Source organism: Chiroxiphia lanceolata, chromosome 15 (assembly GCF_009829145.1).
Source record: "Chiroxiphia lanceolata isolate bChiLan1 chromosome 15, bChiLan1.pri, whole genome shotgun sequence".
In the NCBI taxonomy this organism is placed as follows: Eukaryota; Metazoa; Chordata; class Aves; order Passeriformes; family Pipridae; genus Chiroxiphia; species Chiroxiphia lanceolata.
The window spans coordinates 4,366,368-4,387,553 of record NC_045651.1 but is presented as its reverse complement, the minus strand read 5'-3'; the positions used below and the strand labels follow the sequence as shown (position 1 = coordinate 4,387,553).

The 21,186-nt window shown below is 40.7% G+C and overlaps 1 protein-coding gene across 12 annotated transcripts; it reads left to right on the top strand.

Annotated features, from left to right (window-relative positions):
* Window positions 1–297: 297 nt before the first annotated feature.
* Window positions 298–21,186, top strand: SPDL1 (spindle apparatus coiled-coil protein 1). Of its 12 annotated transcripts, none has more exons than XM_032703228.1 (14): window positions 303–388; window positions 1,082–1,200; window positions 2,310–2,357; window positions 4,049–4,232; window positions 6,268–6,444; window positions 6,755–6,949; window positions 7,218–7,367; window positions 7,976–8,074; window positions 8,858–8,968; window positions 11,497–11,637; window positions 13,086–13,195; window positions 13,817–14,004; window positions 15,139–15,484; window positions 20,376–21,186. In XM_032703228.1, exons 4-14 carry the CDS (start codon window positions 4,074–4,076, stop codon window positions 20,521–20,523), a joined length of 1,824 nt encoding a protein of 607 aa, XP_032559119.1. In that variant the 5' UTR covers window positions 303–388; window positions 1,082–1,200; window positions 2,310–2,357; window positions 4,049–4,073; the 3' UTR covers window positions 20,524–21,186. The 12 variants fall into 12 exon arrangements, with proteins under 12 accessions (XP_032559108.1, XP_032559111.1, XP_032559119.1 ...); XM_032703223.1 differs by having other exon boundaries at window positions 15,139–15,811; window positions 20,376–20,483; XM_032703217.1 differs by lacking the exon at window positions 20,376–21,186 and having other exon boundaries at window positions 298–379; window positions 1,082–1,174; window positions 15,139–15,689.

Genomic DNA, 21,186 nt, shown 5'->3' with positions numbered 1-21,186 from the left:
CAAATAACGTAAAGATTTGACGATCGTTGAGCCAGCCTTTGCTTTGCGCAGACTAGAATAACACACAGAAACCCCTCGGTTCGGTGTGTGAATCGGCGCTGCGAGCTCGCGTTCGGGACAACACTCTGGCATTTAACGACAAAAAACAAGGCGGCCAAGGCCCTGCGAAAGTACCAACACGGTCCCTACAGGCAGAACTCTGCGCTTCCCCAACACAAAACCACTCACACAAACCCCTCACGCGAAACCCCCCCTCCCGGGTCCCACCCGCACATGCGCGGGCCGGGCGCGGTGCTGGGCGGGGCCAGCTCTCGCGAGACTTGGCTGAGGGGCGGTGCCGCGGAGGCGATTTGAACGGCGGGAGCGGCGCCGGTGAGCAGTGAGGGCGGTGAGGGGGGAAGCGGGTGGGAGGGGGGGATTGTCCTCTCCCTCTGGGGCTGCCTCGGTCGTGCTGCCGGTGCCCACCCCTATCCCTTGGGGCGGGGAGGGTGGTTTGCTGCCCTACGGCCCCCGGTGGAGCGGGGGGAGCCTGCCCTCGGTGTCCGTTTGGGCATTACCGGGTGAGGGCGGGCGAGCGGGTGGGGGGGGGGGAATGGGTCCGGAACGAGAGAGCAGAGGGGACATGGCACTAATTACGCAAAGTGCTCCCAGAGCCAGCTGCTGGCCTGCCCGGGGCTTTGTGGTGACTGAAAGATGAGGCTGTAGTGTGTTATTTCTGCGTTTTATAGATAAATACGTATGTATAAATAGATATAGATACACATTTACAGCATGTGATATGGCATGTAATATATACGTATCTAGCATGTCCTGTAGGATGTAATATATCCGTGGTGTATAATATGGGATGTAATATATCCGTGGTGTACAATATGGGATGTAATATATCCGTGGTGCATAATATGGGATGTAATATATCCGTGGTGTATAATACGGGATGTAGTATATCCGTGGTGTATAATACGGGATGTAATATATCCGTGGTGTATAATATGGGATGTAATATATCCGTGGTGTATAATATGGGATGTAATATATCCGTGGCGTATAATATGGGATGTAATATATCCGTGGTGTACAGATAGTCTCTGTATTACTCACTAGCCCAAGAAGGTGGTTTTTTGTGGAAGGTGATTAGCCCTGAAAATGTTCCAGCTTGAGTGTGTGCGGGGTGGTAGGTGTGAGTAACAATGGAATTGTCAGGGGAATAGCTGGGATAAGGGAGAGAAACCAGCCTGCTGATTATGTCAGCCCTCAGAAAACTGTGCAGGTGCTCCTGGAAGGATCAGAACACAGGCAGCTGTTACACGTGGCCCTCGGGAATAGCAGATTAACCAGAACTGTTAGAGAGCGGGAGAAGAAAAAGTCTGCCTGCCAAAAAACTGCCTTTTTATCTCCTGCCTTATTGTTTTTATTAATGAGTGCTTGAATGGTTGAATAATCGAGGTGTGCAGCCCTCAGCCCAGAATCTGTCATCAAATGTGTTAATTAGCCACAAGTGAAGAACTAACTCTCTTGCAACTCTTAGAAGTCGCTCTCCATTTATTCTGCCCTTATTTCGCCTCCTGCCTGCTCACCTTGCTGCCTATTTAACTACTCTTAAAGCGTTTTCAGGGCAATTTACATAGCCTCATGTACAATATTAAACTGCAGGCAATTATTTCCTATACAACAATACAGCTTTATGAACAAAACTACTTGGAATTAGATTAGCTGCATCTGGAATTGACAATGGAATGTTGAGAGTGTCTGTGCTCCAAAAAACACACTTGTTTTTTTTCCCTAATAGTAAGCAAAGAACGTGTGAGTAGGAGAGCTATTTTTCTTTTCCTCCATACTTCAACTATAAAATAAAAAAAATAAGATTTTTTTATATATATATTATGCAGTAATTTATATATTAAGAGCTCAAAAGTCTTCGACCTGAAACTGGGGGGGAAATGCAAAAGAGACTGAAGAATTAGGATGGAGTGAGACAAAAATCCCTGAACAACCCTTAAAAATTCCATGTGTTCCAGAAGTAGGTGACCAGGGTGTAGCCTGTTTACTTGCCCCACAGGCCACTTGCAGAGCATCCCTCCTTTGGCTGCACTGCCTGATCTGGCTGTTTCTAAACTGTCTGCCAGCTGCCTAAGTGAGATTTGAATAAGATTTGCATTTATATGGGGTTTTAGGTTGTGATCTGCATGTTCATGAGGCAGCCCCAGGGTTAGGCATGTTCTGACCAGGGACTCTCTGAAGGACTGTGCTGTGGTGGCAGTTCAGACTCAGCTACTGTAGACAACTGTTGCTTTTATTTTCTTTTAAAGGTGGAGTGCAAGAATAAAATCAAGAAAGACTACAATGGACTTCTGAAGGTGAGCTAAACATGTTATTCATTTAATTTAGTAAGCTAAGAGCAGTCAGATAGCTCTGTTGCCTCTATGCTGCTGTCTGATCAGAAGATAAAGCTATTTTAAAAATTCTATTTCTGTAAGTGAGCAAGGATTCATTAATTCTCTTTAATGGAAATAGATGCCAGGAGTGGTTGCCTATGTGCTTGTATTGCTACATCCTACCTTAAACATTTAGTTTTTAAATTGTACACGGTCTATCTGTCCTTGCAGGAGCATAATATTGTTGATTCTTAGTTACAGGTTTGCAAAATTCCTGTCTTTCACTGGCATAAGTGTGCAGAACTAGGATTTCAGGCATTGCAGTGGTTAGATGTGAAAAAGTGAAGTTTCAGAGCATGGCTGGATAAAGTCTCTTGGTATGTGTTAAACCTGGATAGCAACAAGAAGGGAGAAGAAAATGCAAAAACCAGAATTTAATAACTTCTATCTCGTGCCTCAGACTATGCCTCCACTATATTTTTATTTTAGTGGGAGCTGGGTAACTCCACAAGGAGTTTTCCATGTTGAATACAAATTAGCAAAAAAAAAAAAGTGAGGAATAATAAATGTGCCAATAAGAAGTGGCAACAAATAAATTGCTTATGGGAAAACAAAGAGTTAGATCTTCAATAAAGAATTTAATCCTGAATTTATATAGCAATTATGAACCCTGGCTTTGAAAAATCAACTGCAGATTTTTTTTTTTGTGTTTGTCTATCATTGGTACCTCCTGCTTTCTGAGCAAACTCTTGGCATATGTTGTTCAGAAGCCCAAGTTGCTTAGCATTTTCTCTCTTAATAGGATTTTTTTGGCAGCATGCTGATTCAGTAGATTTGAGAGCAAGCAGTCCCACCAACTTATGGTGTTAATTTGACTTGAATTTCATTTTTTTTTTTTTTTAATATTAGGTTCGTTGGATTTACTTTGACTCACTTTTTGCCAAATTCACCTTGTGTCTTTTGCACTCTGAAGTGACAAATGGATGAGCTTTCTGAAACATGTACCAAGGAGATGGTTATTAACAAAGAGGTTGCCTGCAGCGAAATTTTAAAGTAATAAACAATAATGAAAGACTCCATCAAGCACTTAAATAAATGCTGTGTTAAAATTCCAGACATTTTAACAGGATTTCTATTTTTGCCTCTTCCCTTGAACTGCTCTGATCTGTGTCTATATCCCACCTAATGTTATTAGGAGTGAACTGGCCTGCTAATACAGCTGCCCACGTGAATCTTAAGTGTTATTTGTGTACACAAGTGATCCTGTACTTGGTGGGGCTTGATTTGTCATACAAAGAAAATATTGCCAGCCATGTGCATAAGTGTTTTTATAAGATTATTCCCTGGCCCACTCTTGTCCTTGGCAAGAGAGCTCTGTACCAGATTATTCTGGCTCTGGGGGGTGAGGAAACCAGGTGTGCAGGGGTGCTTTTGCTGCATGCTGTTAGTTAAGATGTAATAAAGAGTAAGACACTAACCAAATTCATGAAGAAATAGCTATTATTTTACTGTTTGTAGATCTGTTTGTTTGTGAGCTGTCTTGTTTTTGGTTGCCTTTTTTTTTTTTGTCTTAATGCAAAAAATATATCCCTGTATCCTGGTTAAGAAAGGAAATCCTGTAACTTACTGTAACTTACTGCAAGGTGTATTTTTTAACAATTTTGTCTTTGCAGTGTTGAAGTGACAGAAGGAAGGAAAATGGAGGCAGACACCATTTTAAGTCTTAAACAGCAACTCAAGGAGGCAGAGAATGAGAGAAGAAAGGCAGCAGAATATGGTTTGCATTTGCTGGAGTCCCAGAGTGAAGTCCAAAATCAGCTGGATCAAACACGCCGTGAACTGACTGAGAAAACTGAGGTGATGACTGGTCAAAACTCAACTTTGTTTTATTTTAACTGTTTTCTGCAGGCACAGGTGTTTTAAATGCCTTTTGAAGTCTACATTAATTTTAATAAACCTCTAAGAACTTGGATAAAGAGCTTTTTTTCCTCTGCTTTAAGACACTGAGCATAATTGTATCTAACTGGGACAGGGTTTCATAGCTAATTATGCATCAAGTGTTCTGTACCATGCAGGACTAATTGCCTTTAATGTAAAATGAATGCTAAATGCTGCAGTGAATTTGTTTCAGAGCATGTGTTTTGCCTCTGTTCAGCAATTCATTCATGTGTGCTCTCCCTATAAGCTTTACATCATTTAAAGCTGTGAGAAGAATGTGAGCAGCAAGACTGTAAAATTGATTTCTTCTGTAGTGAAGCTTTCACATTTTTCACATACCCAGGGGTCCTGAACTTATTAGGACATTTCTTTGCAGCTCAGAAAAAAGAGTAGTACAGTGCTGAGATACAGAGGTATTATTTAGTTGACCTGTTTTCTTCTTACTAATTGTTCAAGAAAATTGCAATCAGGAAAAATCTCTTCCACTTTTCATAAAGACTTTAATTTTCAAGTTTGTTTTCGGCCAGCCCGTGTTTCATATAGACCATTTGTTTTCATTTAGCCTCTTTCTGGGTGTGCATCCATCCCTTCTCTTGGGGTAGAGATAAAATGTGTGTAATTTTTGGTTTCTGTGTGGTTTTTTTCATACCAGCTGGACGGTATGAAAGAGCAGAATTGCTTGTTTTGGTTAGTTTACCATTGGCAAGCTTTGTGTGAGAGGCAGCTGAAGGCACAAGTGATAAGGAAGGCAGGGCAGGATCCTCCTTTGCTGCTGACAACCCTGTGCTGTCAGGCTGCACCCACAGGTTGTAATCCTGGGTCAGGAGCTGGAGCCAAGAGCTTGTGTGAACCAGATCAATTAGGAACTCAGATTCCAAGGGCAGAGGGAAGGAGTTGTGTGCTTTCACTCAGTAGAATAACATCCTGTGTGGGAACTGTGGTTATCCAACAGATTCTGTGGAGTCTCTAGCTCTCCTCCTTGCAATCTGAGAGCCAAAGCAGTTCCTGTGCACACAAGTAAGTTCTTTCAAAACCTTTGTTCAGGAACATCTCTGTTCTCTTCTGTACAAGATATAATCTGCTTGAATTTTGTCATTCTGGGGTGTGGCCACAAGTGCACTCCCAAATCTGTCCTGTGCACTGCCTTTATCTTTGAGTTAAAGCTCTTCTCCTGTTGTATTTGAGAGCTAAGCCTGTCCTTGATAAGCTGTGTCTGGGCCACAAAGGTCAGTCTGATACCTGACAGCTTTTAGTTTTGCTCTGTTCCTTTTTTTAATTCTGATTTCTGTTTTAAGAGTTAATTTATTTTGAAAAGGAAAGAAATTGTCCTGCATCTTTAGACTGGTTTGGCTTTGTTATTACCATTTCTACTTTCAACACTCTCCTCTTTTTATTTTTTTCCTCCTCCTTAATTGCTGGCTGAATGGAAGAGTAAAATGGAAGCCTTTTATAATTAACAAACATGCAATCAGGCAGAGAGGGGAGCTGTTTAAAAAAATCATTCTTCAGTCTGGGAGGGTTGATGGGATTTATTCCACAACAGCAGACAATTCAGCTGTCTTTAAAAACCATTGCACTCAGCTGTTCTGCAGTGGGGGAAACACTTGATGGGCTGTACCAACTTTTAACATAATTGGGTTCCATGGTGGTAGAAAGTGCCTGTAAACTCTTGCTAAATTTCTTTGTGGCACTTGCAGAAAAGATGCCCCCGCATTTCATGTTGTGTGCAAAGAAATAAACAGTTCTATGAAGAAGAGAATATTGCACTATAATAAATAATAATTTTAGAACAGTTGTTCCTTTTTTTTTTAAACATGGGTATTCCCTAATTAGAACTCCAACAAAAGATTGAATGAGCTACAAATATCTTGGTTCTGAGTCTGTACTTTTTCATAAATGCTTAGGGGTCGATGTACTGTTATGTTTAGATTTATTAATGTGCTGTTTCTTTCAGAAATTTGAACAAGAGAAATACACTCTTCAGAGAGAAATTGAACTCAAGAATCGGATGTTGGAAAGTTTGCATTTTGAGTGTGATTCCCTGAAGCAGCAGCAGAACATGCAGCTGGAAACACAGAAGGAACAGCTGGCCAGAGCCTTTGGACAAGAAATCAATGACCTTAAAAACAAGGTTTGACAACTAATGTGTAGCTAAAAGGTTGTTAGTAGCATTTTAGATACTATAAATTTAACTTATAATTGCACTCTTAACTAGTAAAATAAATAATAAATAGTTACAATGTGTAGAAGCTTGGTTGATTTTTAACAAACATCTTCACTGTTACTTGTTAATTAGATTACATTTCACATTTAATTATCTCTAAAGGTTTATTTAAAGTTGTGTTTCTAAGACATTTTCTGTAATTGGAATAGTCAGAAGTATTGTGCTTTTCAAGACTTTATTATAAAATGACACTACTTGCTCGTCAACTGTTTTTAAGTTGGAGAACCTGAAAGCAGAACTTGATGAAACCCGACTCTCAGAGAAACAACTGAGGCACAAAGTGGAGCATCAGAAGGAAATAATTGCTGCCAAATCAGAGGAACTGCACATGATGTCTGAGCGTGTCCACGAGACCATGTCCTCAGAAATGCTCAACCTTCAGATAGAGCTCACTGAACTGGAAAGTGTGAAGGTGTGTGAGTAGCACTGAACCATTAGGAATGGAGGCTAATTGAAGATCAGATTTTGCACTTATTTCATGATAAGATGTGTTGTGTGGATTGATTTATATTCAGACAATGTGCACAGCAAAAAAAAACAGCTAGACTTTAATACCTTCTCTTCTTCAATATAATATTTTGTATTAAAAGTAATTACTACTGACAACTGTCTGGCTCACTTGGGCTTGCTTTTCTGCCAGTTGTTTTAAATACTATTTATTTCATACTTTCTTTGTTTAGGCCAATGTTGAAGAGAAGCTGAATGAGCTTCAGTACAGTAAAGAACAACTAGAACTCATCAACAGTAACTTACAGAACCAGCTGGAGCGACTGCACGCAGAAAAGGAAGAGAGGGAAAAAGAAGTTGTTTCTTACTGTAATGCATTAGAGGTATTCTCTTAATTTTATATGACTTTGGCAGATAAGCCCCAAATAGCACAAGTTGTGGTGCCAGCTTTTTGGTGAAATTGGAGTTTTGAGGAGTTCTGAGGAGGGAGAGGAAAGAGAAGGGTATTGGCTGATGGTGTTTGGTGTTGCCTGCTGGTAAATGCTCTCTCTTGGGGTTGTTTTGGGGCAGGCTGTGTAAGGAGAGCTGCCCAGCACTGTTCTGCCTCTTAGTGACCTTCCCACAGCTCACTGCCACAATTCTAGTTTTTATTTCAAGTTTCTGGGAAAACTTGTGTTGGAGGGTATAGGCTTTGTGACTGACTAACACAGCAAGACCTGTGGTCTCCATACCATTAATCCAGTCAACAAACAGCAAACCCTCAAAGGTTTTTAGTTGTGTTCCTGTCCTGAAGAACAGCAGAATATTAAGCCTTTTAGTGAAATGAAATTATCTTGTCTTAGTGACTAGAACTGTACGTACATTAAAGTACTGCAGTCCAATACAATCTGTGCTAAAGCATAGGAAATTAGAGTTCAAACTATCTGATTAAATCCATGTATGCAGAGCATCAGGTGCTTGAATGGTTAATATCCTCTCTGCTTTAATCTAGAAAGCTCGTGAAGCCAACCAGGAGCTTCAGGTTCAACTGGATCGTGCAGTGCAACAATCTTTGGACCCTACAAGTAAAGGCAATTCTCTCTTTGCTGAGGTACAATTATACCATAGATACCTGAGAAGAAAATACTGAAGTTTTCTTTCTTATATTGCATTGAAAATATTAGAGTGTTTGGACCTGATCTGGCCAGCACATATCTCTATTCCTCAAATATGACTTCAGTGTTGATCTGACATATGGAAAATCATCTTTATGCTCTCCGAAGTTAAGGAGTTACTAAAATTAATGAACTCACTTAAAGTTACCTGGCTATCAAGTCAAAAGTTGTGAGTGAGGGCTCATGACTGTTCTGTGTGCAGATCTTGACTCTAAGTAGTTTTGTTCAGCTGGTAAAGCCTTCTTTAATGTGCAAGATAATATGTGAAATACTAAAAGATACTGATAAAAAGTGTCTTACAAACATGCTGAAAATGTCAGGATGTTTGAGCATTTGGGAGGGTTTTTGAATTGGTTTTGCAGTAAGAGTTGAGCTGCTCTTAAATGCATAGGGAGGTATTTTGGTACACAGTTAATTTTCTTTTAAACTGTTCTGATGCCAATGAACAAAACTATTCTGCAGCAACACTGAAGCATATGAAATGTTACTTTATTTTGATATCAAAAGAACAAAAGAAAAATCTGTTGCCCTTCAGCAGCTATAGCACTTCTATTACAGGGGGGTTATCAACAGCCTGTATTTTCAAGTACTGTTGCTGCAAAAGCAGTATTTGCAGATTGAACACTCATTGCTAGGCAACATGTCCATGTAAAACTCCTCCCCCAAGTGAGACCAAGTGTTATAACTTGCCAGTAATAACTGTTCACAATATTCTGTAGGTGGAGGACCGTAGGGCAGAAATGGAACGGCAGCTGATCAGTGTGAAAGTAAAATATCAGTCCCTCCAAAAACAGCATGCATTCACTAGAGAACAGTTGCAGAGAATGAAGGTATGACCATTACTGTAATGCTCCAGGTGTCCTTGGGCACTGCTCCAGTGCACAGCCTGGGGGATTTGTTACCTTTAAAATATGGTACAGTGGTCTGGGGGGAGGGAAATGGGAATAAAAACAAGTGAGATGATGTTGTGCTGTTTGACTTCTACGGTTCATCAGCATTTTTGTTTTGCTACTACTGCTCCTGCTTTATCCTAGACCTCCATGTTGCACTGAAGGCACTGTGTTTGCTTCCTTTGGCAGTAGTTGTTTAATGAATAAAAGTAAAACTCAGCTCCTGTCAGTCAAACTACCATTCAGTTTGCCTTGATAATTGTTTTTTCTTGTCTAGTTCTTGTACTACATGAATCATATATTTGTGCATTGACTGTCATTGTCAGGAATGAATGTCAAGAGAAGGACAGGCTTTTACTCCCATCACACTGTGGGTTTTGGTTTCTGGGTTTTTTTGCCCTCGGGGTTGCTTTCTTCTTTTTGCCCTCTTTTTTTTTCTCTGCTTTTCCCTATTTTTGGTGCAAGAATAAGTCATAACTTTTGCCATACCTATTTAATTTAGACTACACTGTTACAGGATGGGAGCCTGTTGTTTAATGTTGAGTAGTTGACAGAAGCTGACTTACAAGATAATGGCAGAGCTGCCAACTGTTTTCATGTTGGTCTTCTGGGTTTTTTCCAATGCTAAAGTGGATCCTTTCATTTTGATCAAATACTTGATGGTGAAGTTTGAGGAGAGTGCTTAAAAATCTAGAGTGAGGATCATAAGTTGTGCTGAAAGTACAGGTTTGTGTTCCCCAGCTTTTGTGGAGGAGGTTGAAAATAGTTGAAACAACATTCTTGAAGGAGAAGGCAAAAACCCTACAGATACAGCAAAGATTTGAGTGAGCAAAGTCATTGGGTGGGATCAGTTTGGTCAGAAATTTTCTCCTTGTAATATGAGGGTAGGTCAGTCCTACTGGTTCAATGTATAAGAAACATGCCTAATACTGAAGACTTCCACCAAAAATGGAGGCAAATTGGTGTCCCTGTTCTGCTGCTTAATGCTTTGATTTGGAATTTCAGTTTGTACTCATAACATTTCTTCTGATATCAGCACTGGAAGTAAGTAGTTTGTTAGGACAGCTGTTCTGCTTAAGCTGCCATCCTAGATCCCTGTTAGCCTCCTCTCTGCACTGTGCTGCTGTGTGTTAAAGCTCAGTCTGTGCTTATCTCCCCCCTCACAACTGATTCCTGCAGTGGAGGTGACTGTTGCTGCAGCTTTAGTTGTCAGAATGTCTCTGTGTGGTACTTGCTGGTGACTCCCGAAGATCTGAGTCCTGAACAGGATGTCCCAGCACTCCTGTGAAAGTTCTACCACAGCCCAGACTACCCCTTCCAGTTTCTTAATGTCCCTGTTCTTTGTTTTTATGTAGATCAACTGCAACTTGTAATTCTGATAGCAAGAGGCCTTTTGAGTCAGAGGGGGAAGATGAGATGTCTGTGACTGGGAACTGTAAGGATAGTTTTAGTCAGCCAGTGTTGGGGAGGGGCAAAATTTTGCCTCCCTTATGTTCTGTAGAAGCTGTGAGATAATTTAATCTTTCTGGAGCTCCAGTTTGTGTACAGAAGCATCAATACCCTGTAGCTGATACAGGAGATTGCATGGGGTAAATGCTCTCCTCTCACTTTCTCCCTCAATCTGTAGTCTGATTTTTTCCTTTGATCCTCTCCCTGTGATTTCTCCCAGTGTCCCACAGTGTTACCTTATCCATAGTGACTATACTGATAAAAATGCCTCAGTGTCCATTAACACTCTGTGAAGTCTTTAATGTCTTGGTTTTCATATTGTTTCCCCAGTTGTTTAAATGTCTGATTTATCCCTTGTAACTCAATGTGTTAAGACCCTTGTAAACATGACATTAATACATTAACACCCTCAGAAAACTTTGCTCTAAGTGCAAAATTGTGATAAACTTCTTCTTTGCAATGACAGAGGATGTTCTTGTGCTTGAAAGGATGTGTTCCACTGGAGGAGCAGAAAAAGCTGAAATTCTTGGGTTAATATTGCAGAAGGCAAACATGGTGGTGTTACACCTCAGAATCAGAAGTGGGGGGGAAAAAAGGGATTGAAATTTGTGGGTTTTCCCAAGTGAGAAGTTTTCAAGATTCATTTTAGCTCTGATAAATAAGCCTGGGCTGTAGCTGGGTTCTAACTGACTGGGTGTTTATGGTTTGAATGTGGAATGTTGTGTGTCCTTGACAGTGCATTTACAGGTTCTTTAGTCAGTACAGAGGAGGGTGTGACACTCAGGACTGAGCTGTTCAGGGAGTTTTCAGCTCTCCTGAGGACTTTGAGTGTCAGTCTATGGGGATAATTGCTAAGATTGTTATGAAGGCTGAGTTTAAGCATCCAGTGCACTTCTATATTCAGGGTTAGAATTACAAGGCTTAAGTACCTGAACAGTTCTGGGTAAGAGGCTGAGACTTTCAGTCACTAATCCTAGTACTTGTAGTAAAGATTTATTTTTTTTCCCCTTTTTTTCCAGCTGCAAATGGCTACACTGCTGCAGATGAAAGGCTCTCAGGCAGAATTTGATCAGCTGGAACGTTTACAGGCCATGTTGGAGCAAAAGAATGGGGAAATAGAAGATCTGCTGATGAAAGTGAGGCAGCTAGAAAAATTTAAGGTATGTGGTTTGTAGAAAATCCTAAGTGGAAGCTAAAACATAAGAACAAGAATTATGAAAACTGGTTTGAAAAGGGATCTCAAAACTACTCATACTTTTATTTGACCCCAGTTGTGTTTTACAGTTGGGAAACATATACTCCTCAAGTTTAGAGAAGCAGAAAATTCAACACCTGGGTTGAAGAAACATTTTTTTTGTGGGTTCCTGTGTGTAGCACCTTCGTATCTTAGTTACTTGTAGCATTCAAATCCTATTACTTGGTCAAAGTTCACTGAGCTGTGACATCTGATTTTTCTCTTGGAAGGTGTAGCCATTTCACACTTTTACTGTGTGTACTTAGGCTTTGGCACTTTTTAGTGTCTCAGCTCTGTTGAATTTCCTGGATATTTATTTTTTAATGTGTCTTAACTTTACAGTTGAACCCTACTCTTCTCTAACCAAGCTGAGTTGTTTAATCATCCTTGTAGAGCAATTTTTTTCAGTCCTCTTATACAAACAACTATCTTGCCAGTATTATGACAAATGAGAAGTACATGAGGACCCCTGGGTCACTAGTGTAATGTTACTGATGTTTATGTGTTTACAGAGAGCAGCCTCTTTTAATTCTTGCACTTCTGGACTCGTTTGGCCCTTTCTTATCACAGCTTTGGAGTGTAAACTGGGGTGTATTAGCTTGTGCAGTAGGATTATGCTTTCCAGGATAGCCTCCTCTATTCTGTATTTAACCCAAGTGGTGTAAAGCCAAGCTTAACCCATTTTAGCAAGCAATTGAGGAAGCCTGATTGTTTTACCAGTTTTGCCATTTATAAGTTTGAGCTCTATTTCTGTCTCTAGGCCATAAATAAGTGGTGTCAGGAAACCAAATACTTGATTCCAATAACCAACCCAAAGTATCTGCAGTCAGTGACTGACAGAGGACTGGGAGGTCTGTAGGACACACTATTTAGTCTGGTTGCTGCTACTTCAGAAAAAAAACCACACAACAAAAACCCAGTGTCACATGCATTTATGGCATCTTTATTATCAACTAACTCCCTCATCTGAAATATGTAATTGATTTTGAGATTAACTGTTGATTAGCATGGCTTGTGTTCCTTTGGGGTCCAGCTGCTGAAGCCTAGAAATAAATGGTGGAAAAAACCCATACAATATCCTGTATTTTCAAGTATAAAGCAAGTTCTGCAGTGCTATTTGAAAGCCTTCTGCAGTTGAGATAACTTACTTTTTTATTTTTTTTCAGTGAATGAGAGAGAACTCTCAGTTTTAGTGCTATTTGATATTTGTAACAAATGAGGAGGTACTCAGAGCAACTGAGTTATCTTCAGTGTTTAAATCCCTGTATGATGAGGCTTCTCCATAGAAAGGCATGGAAAATGTCACTTAAGGGCCAAGCTAGTGTGCTTCTGAAAGGTCACTGCTTGACAACCTGACATTTCTTTATTTATCAGACTTTATATGAGAATATGGAAGAATCCAAACCTGGGAGTAGCAAAAAAGGAGGTGACTCTGAGGATGAGTACTATGCAGATTTACTGAAAATTAAACTTGACAACTCCAAGTAAGTACTTACAGCCTGAGCCCTAGAAGTTGGTTGTAGCAGGGTTATCTTGTAGGTACTTGCTTTTATTCTCCCTTTTTTGTTACTGTCTTTATGCACTGACTGTATATACAGACATGCTCCTTGCTATATTTTCTAATTCATTATAGGAATGAGAGTTTTCTGTTTGGAGTTCAATTTACTGTTTTAAAAGATAGCAGCAGAACCATTGTACCTTGTTGCTTTCTTCCACGCTCCTAGATACAGGACAATTGAGAACTTTAATAAATTGAAACTTAATCTGTAAGGTGACTGTATGAGATTCTTAGTCTATAGGCTGTATATATTTATTTCCCTTATCAAAGGAAATAGATAATAACACTTAAAATGCTTTATTGGACTATCTAGTTATGTTCTTTGACTAGTGAATTCCATATTCATTAATTATCAAGTTCATAGTGTTTGGCCTCTGACTGTTTTTAATCCCTCAGATCCAAGTGTATAAATACAATTTGCCATGAAGTTGCTGTGTACTGAGTTGACTTTACACCTCCTACCTTACTTAAAACAAACAAACAAACAAAAAAAAAAACAAAACCAAAGCAAACCAAGTCTGACTTTATAATTTTCCTCCCACCCCAGCAAGGAAACTGAAACATTGAAAAATGAACTCTCCTTGCAAAAAATGAAAGCTCTGTATGAGAGCCAAAGGGTCCTGGAATTTGAAAGGAAGCTCTTTACCAGTGAGAGGCAGTTGCAGACGTGTCAGAGTGAGAATATGAGCTTGAGAGTTATGCTGGATGAGCTGAAAATGAAATATGAACCTGAAGGTAAATACAACTTTTCCACTTGGGGGAAAAAGTAAATAGCTGATGTTCTGCACCTTCACAAATGGGATGACATCAGACAGGAAGGCATCACTTTAGTTCCAGCTGTAGACTAAACTTTAAATGGCTGCCTTGTTGATAATAACCAGGTCCAAAACCTGCTGAACTGAAAGAGAAAAGCCCTGCTTTGCTCAAGGACCTCCCTTCAGTGTGTCCTAACAGTGACTTTAGAAGACTAAAGAGTACAGATGAGTGTTCAGGGGCTTTATGGAGTACAGCTGGACAACCACAGTCAAGTGGGTGGGAACAGATGCTCAGGAGGTGCTTTTCATAACAGTAACAGCATCTTTGTGTTGATGGGAGCCTCAGTTTTCTGAATGCAGCTGGCAGGAGCTTTGTAATAAAGTGCAAAGCATTTAGAGGAGAAACTGTTTAGTAGCTCAAGTTAATATGGTTTAAATTTTGGCAACAGAGGCCCTCCTGAAAAACAGCTGATAGCTGAGTGTGTGCAAAATAAGGGAACTGGAGACTGTGGAGGAAGATGATTCTATTTAAGCTGATGAAGGGCAGGTTTAGATCAGATGTTAGGAAGAAATTCTTCCCTGGGAGGGTGGGGAGGCCCTGGCACAGGTTGTCCAGAGAAGCTGTGGCTGCCCCATCCCTGGAAGTGTCCAAGGCCAGGCTGGACAGGGCTGAGAGCAACCTGGGCTAGTGGAAGGTGTCCCTGCCCATGGCAGGAGGTGGAACCAGATGAGCTTTAAGGTCCCTCCCAAACCAAACCACTTTGGGATTCTATGCATGGGGTGAGTTGGTTTTGTACTTTTCCATACCCAAAGGATTTGACTTTCAAATCCTGGTTCTGAAAGCTTATCTCACAGCCTGTAGTTCAGAGCATCTGATTAAAGGTCTTGGTGAAAAGGTAGAGTGGATGATGTCTCTTTTTTCAAGCTGGCTTCTGTTGGGCTTATTAGACTATATGAAGGGACATTCTTTAAGGGATCTAAGTTGTCTATCAAAAACTACTGCATGGTCTTTAGTCATGTGAAATGTTTTTTTTAGTTCTATTATGAGCATGTTGGTGGACAGATTAACTCCAGCTTTGCTTCTGTACAAAAAGTATATTCCTTTTTTCCTTAGAATTACCTAGAGGCTCTAAAGTTAAAAAGAAGAGGGAGAGGATTCCAGTGGACACTGCTTGTGAATACTTGGACAGCAAAAGTACTCCAGTAAGAGAAGGTGCTCTCACTCAATTGCCAAGTAAGGAAGGAAAAAAGATAACTGCCAAGTACTTGGAGCAGAGTGGTGCTTCTCCACTAAGACAGGCTTTCCCAGCATCCCCATTCCACACAGCTCTGCAAGCAAAGAGGAACACAGTGGAACCTGAAAGGGAAAAGAAGAGAGTTAAATTTCAAGAAGACAACCACGAGGCCTTTTCTTCAAACAGCAGAAGTGGAAATAATTCCTTGACTGCAGCTGCCCTCAGGTCAGTGTCAGCTTCTGTCTCTGCTCAAGGCAATCAGCACAGACCTGCATCTCTTTTCTTTCGCTGCATGAACTTTGCTATCCAATTCTTTATCTATTTCCTCAGTGTTGCATGCCGGGTCATTCCTCAGCTCCAGCTGCCTACATTGAACCTCTCAATACCTTTTAGGAGGACTAAAGTGGTGACTAATAAAAAAGACTCTTGAAACTGTAACTAAAATAACCTTGCCATTACTTGAAGACAGGTAGCGTGACAGCTCGCTTGGTTTGCTCCAACCTCAGAGACTTCTTGTTTTTTGGTCCCTTCAAACCCTGTTAACACCTCAAGGTAATAAAGGCAATAGGTGTCATGCTTCAGTTTGATACCTAATTTCAGCCCTCATCAACTTGCAGATTTAGCTAAAAGCCTAAAAATTGTTTAAAGTCATTCTTAACCTGAGTGGCGTTAACAAAACTGGCATCGTACAAGATCACAGAGAATTAATCAGCTGTTTGTGTTGTCAGACAAATGACTTGCCTAATCTGGATGCATGATAGCTGGAAAGACAACTGCCAAATTAACATCACATTTTTGCCCTGAACTGAGAAGTTACTTTTTGCTAGATGGTAAAGTAACTGAGAATAGTCATTATCTCCAGCTTTTTTTATCTTGGTTAAAGGAATGCTGATTTCCATTTTCTACTTTTTCAGTGAATGCTTTTTTGTATTCTGTTCATAATCTTTGTAAACACATTCGTTTGGGAGGAGAAAAAAAGTCTGGGCTTGTCTAGATGGTTTGAGCTTACAGCTTGCTGATGTCTGCTAGAAGAAATAACTTAGTGGGTCTAAAATGACAGCATTTCTGAAGATGGAGGAAGGCCTAGCCCATGGAAACCTGCACAGTGTAGCCAGAGCTAATGGCATTCAGAAGTAATTGGATTGATCCTTTGACTCTTAGATCAATTAGTCAAGGTTGCATGGGTGTGATTAACAGACTTAAAGTAGCCAAAGGTTGCAATCTTCTGAAACAGCCTGGAAAAAATATGGCAGGAGCAGCTGTTTGAGCAGCTGTGTCAAAGTGTGCAGGGACTGTTAGTGAGGAGGGAAGATCAGGGAGGTCAGATGTGGGTGGTGAAAGTGGAGAGGAAAGATGGGATAACTGAGTGATAGTGGTGTGTTCTGACACATGCAGGAACAGGTAGCATTGAACCTGGTAGGAAACATTTCACTTATTTCCTCACATTCCTTTTAGGAAAGGAAGGTACAGTGTCTGCTGACAGGAAGTTGTTGGAAACAGTTTATGTGAAGTGAAGGGCTGAACTTAACTGGAGAGGGGGTGATTATTTGAATAATCATGGAGAGGGTGTGAGTGGAAATTATATATGAAGTTGATGTTTGAAAGCAGAGTGCATAGAAAAAGTGGAAGAGGAAGATGAAGCCGTAGCTCAGAGGGAGGTTTTTAATCTTGCACCTGTTGCTTGTTGGTTCAAATAAGGAACAAAACATAAATCAATAACTTTTAAAAAATAAAAACCACCAACACAATTAAAGGACTGCCACAAAACTCCATATAAGCTGTTTTCAATGATGGTATGAGCCTGGTAAGGGCAAATCCAGGCAGGAAGTTCTGTTTGTTTCTGATGGTGTTAATGAACTACTAAATCCCCAAGTCATGATGCTCTTAATATGACATTGAGGGTTTACTTAACCCTGATCTGCAATGATTTATTATGAAATAGGAAGTCATGATCAAGTCTCAGTATTTGAGAGGTTGGATTTCTAAAGTCTAAAGGAATCTCTGGACTGTTCTGAGATGGATATGGCCAAACTCTAGGCACAAAATCTATTAGCAACTTGAGTGTGGACCTGAAAACCGAGACTTTGGGGGAAAAAATAATGGTGGACGGTAAAAATAATGCTAAATAAGTGTCAGTGTTTGAACTTATGTTAAATAAAATATGATGCTCCAGCTGAAAAGGCTGTCGTGGCCTCTGGGGGTTGGTTTTGTGACTGGAATAGTTTCTGTGCAGTAATTAGCTCTGTCATTATTGGTGCATGAAATGTGGCACTGAAAAGAACCACTGTAACTGGGTTACAGGCTGCAAACCTCATTTCTGGAAAGTGGGGTTTGGGAAGCTTTGTCATCTCAGCTCAGGAGGTGGTGAAGTGGTCAGGAGTGATCAGTGTGTGCTTGTGTGGGTGACAAACTCCCTTGTTTGAAGACACTTTCTTGCTAAGGTGATTTAGCAAGGTACAGGTACCTCACTTCAGCCTGTCAGCACACGGATCTGCACGACATGTCTGTGTCCTTCCAGAATCTAAAGTACACATTGGAGTAACTTATTAGGTGATGGGACTGATCTGGTTGTGGTATGAGAGTGTTGAGACTAAAGGTTTAAATATTCAAGTGATTATTATTAATTATCAGTTGCTGCTGAAATTCAGGCACTACAAAGGCTGTGTGCAGTGGTATCTTTTGTTGGGCCATCTGGTCAATAAAAAGATAAATTTCTGTATTGAAATGCTTTTCTTCCCTTCTGAAACTGAAACAGCAAATTCCAGCCCTTGCTGCACAACTTAGTTTGCATTTAGATTTGAAGTTGTTTGCTTTAGTTTGATCTAAAGAAGAGCTTGTGTGCCTAAGAGCCTATTTGCTCCCTTAAATTATTTAGTTGGATTACATAGACCAAATCTACTTCACATGCCTGCAGCCATTTGGCCCAGCAGGAGATCTGGATACTAATAATCTCTTTGGGGTTTTAGGCAAGCAGAGCTTCACCTGATGAGACAGTTCATCTGCCTTAAATGGGTAGAGCTCCAGTTATAACTCAGTTTTGGAGTCTGCCCAGTCACAGCTTGATAGAATCATGTCATAGCTTGGTCTTTTTAAAGGTGGAAGTGTTTAACTGGTGCCTGTTCTTTCTGATCCATCCATTTCCCTGTGCTGACACTTGGTGATCCATTGCAGTGCTCCAAGGGATGGGCTGAGGGCTGTGGTGGGTCCCACACTCCCACCCAGCTGCTTTCACTCCCTCTCTTCCACAGGCCAAAGGAGAACATCAGATGGGAAGAGAGAAAGCTGACAGGGATCAACTGATCCTGGGCCAACCAGACTTGGGGGAGGTTAACTGGCCAATTAAAAGCAGTGGGACAATGAGAGAGAAAGAGAACTGCCTCCCCCCTGTGGCCCAACCCTTCCTCCCAGGCTCAGCTTCATTCTTGGCTTCCATATCCTCCTCACAAGAGGCACAGAGTGAATTTGGTTGCCAGAGTTGTTACATCATACACTGACAGAATTGCCTAATGCTGTAAAAGGGGGCAGTATTTTGTATAAATCCTGTGGTGCTGCTTTGGAACGTAACTAAAGTGAATTTGGTTTTATTTGGTCTTTTGGTTTGTTTGAGTCCTGTCTGTATTTTTTTAGGTGATCCTGGGTGGCAATTTTGGCTGTTAGAGTAGTGGTTTTGGTGCCCTTGGGCAGAGGTTGTTTTAAAGCAGAAGAGTGGAGGGACAAAGGAAGGGAATCTACCACAGGAGCAGATGGACAGAACTGCCCATCCCTAATTCCTGCTCTCTGGGAGGCAAAGACTGCACTGCAGGTGAAGTGCAAACCACAGAATCATTACTGGGAATTACACAGGGAAGAAAAAAGTGTGTTCTGTCTTGCTGCAACTTTTGACTAATTTAAAATGTGGGGCAGCCTGGGGGAAGGTGACCACAAACAGAAGGTTGTGAGCCATGAGAATGACCTGGTGGAGCAAACACTGACCCAGGGCAGGGGCACAGCAAAACCTATTTCTTGTTAGTGTGAGACAGTGCTTTTAGGGAATAATATTGCTTGCAGTGCATAATAGTTTGATTTTAGTTGGAATCTGTAGCTAAATTTCCCCAAACTGTTTTGTTACAGCTCCTTTCATAGTCTTCATGTTGAGCTGCAGGTCTGTATTGCAAATAAATCTCTAACAACTGGGGAGCAGCTCTTTTTGTTTGGAAAGCCATCATTGAAATCAGCTATCAGGGGCTGTGGTTGCTCTTGAGACCACTAGAAATCCACAAGGTCACTAGAGAGTTGCTTTAATGTATGTGGTGATGAGGGAGCATAGATTTGTGTTGGTATATAAAGCCATGTTTAATTTGGAACTTCATTTTTCGTGATTATTTTCACAACAAAAATTATGTGGAACAGTCAACTGACTGTGGGTGATTTGGTTGGATAAAATACCATTATTTATCAATTGTTCTGTTGGCATGTTTGCGTGTTAATTAAGTTAAAAATGAGATTTAGACTTCTGAAGACAATGTTTTGATTTCAGAATTACTTATCTCTTTGCCAGCATTGAGGCAGTTGTGCCCCCATTTCCATTCACAGCAGCACTGAAACATGTCAGTGGGCAAATGATGCAATTTAGAGCCTGAAAATAAATTTTCCTGCAGCAACCCAAGATATTCAGGCATTAAAATAAAGGCAATAGTAGTACAGAACTAGGTGGAAGCTAGTGGAGTCCTCTAAGGGTAGTCTTTTTGTGGTGTAGAAGAAGGAAGCTTGACTTCAGCATATTTGTATTATGTTGCTGGGGCTTGGAGTTGTGTTTTGGGGGATTTGATCTCCTCTGGGTGCATGGCACAGTCACTGGTGTTTTTGAAGGCTGATCCCAACCAGAAAACACACTCAGGAACCTTTTTTACCCAACATTTCAGCAGATGAGGTGTGGGGGGGAGGCTTTAAGTGATGAAATGTGATTAGGACTGATATAAAAATGCTCTGTTTCAGTCTCCTTAAGCCCTGCTTGCTCTGTCTTTGCCTATGGATGGTCTTCTATGCCAGTTGGCTTCTTGACTCTGCCTAAAACTCTTACTTTTGTCCTGTTTTATATAAACTAAATGTGTATTTAGAATGGTTGCTTTGCCTGTAGGTTAACAGCTGAATCCAGATCTGAATCTACAGAAGAAGATAAGAAGGAAAATAAAATCACGGCGGCGAAGAAAACAAAAAAGACAAAATATACAACCTTGTATGTACCTTCCAAGAAAACCCCTGAAACACAGTGTGCTCAGCAGTAAAACTTACACTTCTGGAAGGTACCTGGACAATTTGGAGTCCTGCTTCAGCAGGAAATACTGAGTAAACTTGTCACACCTCAGTGTACAGGTTCCTGACTTGGGTATTGATCTGCCTTGTGTTCTGAAGAGTATGAGGGGGTTAATGAGAACTGCACTTTGATAACTTCCCAGAGGGCACTGGTGGAGTTCCCTTCACTGGGACCTCAAGTGTTGCCTTGTCTTGACTCTTGGTGAAGTCTCTAAATGTGCTGTTGTGGAGGAGAAGCACTTGCTGCACTAGTTTTATTGTGTGGCAGGACAGGGGCAACCCTGAGCAAGACAGACTGGACAGTGTTGTTGATGGAGAACTTGGCTAAGTCAGGCTCTCCTGAATTTCTTCCTGGATTCAGAATTCTTAATATTTTTTTCCTCCTAATGATGTACCTTTTCAACTTTCAGGCTGACCTGATGGCAAAGGTGAACTGAATCTTTTTGTGTGTTTTGTTGGTCAGTATTCACTTGAAACTTGTATTTGTACTAATAATTAAAATAAAGGTTTATTTCTCTTTCTTTATAAAATATAGTGTGTATTGCATTTGAGAAGAAACATGTATCTACTTTTTAAATGAAAGGCAAGGTCTTTTGTAGGAATTGTTTAAAAAAATCAATAAATGCTAAGAAAGT